The 2,900-nt window shown below is 37.6% G+C and overlaps 1 protein-coding gene across 1 annotated transcript in view; it reads left to right on the top strand.

Moving 5' to 3' along the window:
• Positions 1 to 2,051, top strand: part of LOC106340344 (receptor-like protein 12) — a 4,213-nt gene extending 2,162 nt beyond the window's left edge. Inside the window, exon 2 of the mRNA XM_013779228.1 lies at positions 341 to 2,051. Within this exon, the coding sequence (XP_013634682.1) occupies positions 341 to 1,984 (1,644 nt within the window). The 3' untranslated portion in view covers positions 1,985 to 2,051. The remainder of the gene's footprint in view (positions 1 to 340) is intronic.
• The last annotated feature ends 849 nt before the right edge of the window (positions 2,052 to 2,900 follow it).

Here is a 2,900-nt window from a genome sequence, read left to right as displayed (position 1 = left end):
AATTAACTGTAAATAAATTTAAATAATAAAAAAATCTTAAATATATAAATCAATTTTAATTTTTAATTTTGTTTTTATTTTAAAATAATTAAAATAAAAATAATTATAAAATTACCAAATTTAATGTTAATAATAGCAAAAAAAATATGCTATTAAAGAATATTTAAGTGCATACCAAAAAACGCTATAATATATAACAATAAGGTAGCACTTCAAAAAACCGCTATCTAATGTGTCTGACCTACTATCACGGATGATGACACAACGCTTCATAAACCGCTATCGTATTGTTAGATAGCGTTTTTCGTCCGCTATTAAAACGCATTTTTCTTGTAGTGAGAAAACCAATTTTGAAGAAAATATCCTAGAGCCTATTTCAAAGCTCACCAACCTCAAGTATCTCGACCTTTCTTTCCTAAATACTAGCTACCCAGTTGACTTAAGGCTCCTCTCTTCTCTCAAATCTTTGTTGAGACTTTATGTTTCCGGTAATAGTTTATTGGCCACTAGTATAGGTGTTGATTCCGACATTCCACCGAACTTGGAAACCTTGATCATGAGGAACTGCAACGTCACCAAGTTTCCAAACATCTTAAGGAAACTAAAACACTTGCGGACTGTAAGTATATCCTCAAATAGAATCAAAGGAAAAGTCCCTATGTGGTTGTGGAGCCTTCCTCGTCTAAGCATAGTGCTTATTGGCAGTAATTATTTCAACGGTTTCGAAGGGACAAGAAACGTTTTAGTGGATTCGTCGGTGCAGATCTTAGATATGGGGTTTAACCATTTTGAAGGAGAAATTCCCCTCCCACCACTCTCCATCAACACCTTCTATGCACGGAAAAATACTTTCACAGGAAACATACCTCTTTCATTCTGCAACCGAACCTCTCTTACTGTTCTTGATTTATCCTACAACAACTTCACCGGTCCAATTCTTCAATGTCTGAATGACTTCAAGATAGTGAAACTCCGGAAGAATAACTTGGAAGGCAATCTTCCAGACAGGTTCAACGTAGGAAACTCCCTGCGGACAATTGATGTTGGCGAGAATCGATTAACCGGAAAGCTTCCAAGGTCCTTTCTAAATTGCTCTTCTTTGAAGTTTCTAAGTGTGGACCACAACAGAATCGAAGATACGTTTCCTTTCTGGCTCAAGGATTTGCCTAACTTGCAAGTCTTTAAGCTTCGTTCAAATAGATTCTACGGTCCAATATCTTCTCCTGATCAAGGTCCTTTAGCGTTTCCGGAGCTTCACATTTTTGAAATATCTGATAACAACTTTACTGGAAGCTTGCCGCCAAGCTACTTTGTGAACTGGAAATCACCATCACTCAAGATTAATAGAGCTGGGACCATGTATATGGCAGAAGATATTGGTGCCTCTACATATGATGATCTTATAGACTTGCAATACAAAGGTCTTTCAATGGAGCAAATGGGCATCCTTACTTTCTACAGCGCTATTGATCTTTCTGGCAACAAGATTGAAGGACAAATCCCAGAATCTATTGGCCTCTTGAAGACATTGATTGCGCTCAACTTATCTAACAATGCATTCACAGGCCATATCCCTCTCGCATTGGCCAATGTTATGGAGCTCGAGTCACTAGACCTGTCAAGAAACCAACGCTCCGGGACTATTCCAAGTGGACTCAAGAGCCTCTCGTTTTTGGCGCACATAAATGTGTCTCATAACCAACTCAAAGGTGAAATACCACAAGGAACACAAATCACTGGGCAATCTAAATCCTCCTTTGAAGGGAATGCAGGACTTTGTGGTTTGCCTCTCGAAGAAAGTTGCTTCGGGCCACCAACACAACAACCTAAGGAAGAAGAAGAAGAAGAAAAAGAGGAGGAAGAAGTGTTGAACTGGAGGGGTGTGGCAATAGGGTTTGGGCCTGGAGTGTTGCTTGGATTGGCAATAGCACAAGTCATTGCTTCATACAAGCCAGAGTGGCTCATCAAGATAATGTGCCAGTGAAAGCGCATAAACCATTAGTATTCTTTCAGTTTTCACTTAATCTTCGAATGTCTGTCAAGAGTTTGATGGTCTGGTAGCGTATCAGTTCCTTATGTTTTTATATAATTTTATGATATTTTGTGCTATTTCCTTTTCAATCACAACAAGAAAAATGCGTTTTAATAGCGGACGAAAAACGCTATCTAACAATACGATAGCGGTTTATGAAGCGCTGTGTCATCATCCGTGATAGTAGGTCAGACACATTAGATAGCGGTTTTTTGAAGTGCTACCTTATTGTTATATATTATAGCGTTTTTTGGTATGCACTTAAATATTCTTTAATAGCATATTTTTTTTGCTATTATTAACATTAAATTTGGTAATTTTATAATTATTTTTATTTTAATTATTTTAAAATAAAAACAAAATTAAAAATTAAAATTGATTTATATATTTAAGATTTTTTTATTATTTAAATTTATTTACAGTTAATTGTTTTACAAAAATATAAAAAAAAATCTAATTAGATAAAAAAGTACTAAAACCAAACCAAATAAACCAAAACTCTAAACCAAGCTTAAACCTAATTCCTAATTAACTACCATATGTCGTCTTCTTCATCTTGTACGCCGCCGCACACCACCATGGCACCACCTACGTGGTCTTCTTCATCTTCCAGTCCTCACCAGCCCCACCACCACCTTCGTCGTTGTCTCTTCTATGCTCTTTACATCCGCCTTGATTCTTCTTCTTCGCTGTGGGATTTGAGAGTCAAGCTTCAGAGATGAGGCGTACTCGTCGTTGCATCCAGCCACCTTCATAGTCGCTCGCCGTCTTCGTGGTCTTCTTCTCCACGGAGCTTGCTCGCCGTCTTCCTGGTCTTCTTCTCCACGGAGCTTGAGAGGAAGCGTACAGAGTTTCCATGGCTATTGAA

Source organism: Brassica oleracea, chromosome C4 (assembly GCF_000695525.1).
Source record: "Brassica oleracea var. oleracea cultivar TO1000 chromosome C4, BOL, whole genome shotgun sequence".
In the NCBI taxonomy this organism is placed as follows: Eukaryota; Viridiplantae; Streptophyta; class Magnoliopsida; order Brassicales; family Brassicaceae; genus Brassica; species Brassica oleracea.
Note: the sequence above shows the minus strand (reverse complement) of the source record. Positions and strands in the feature narration are given on the sequence as shown.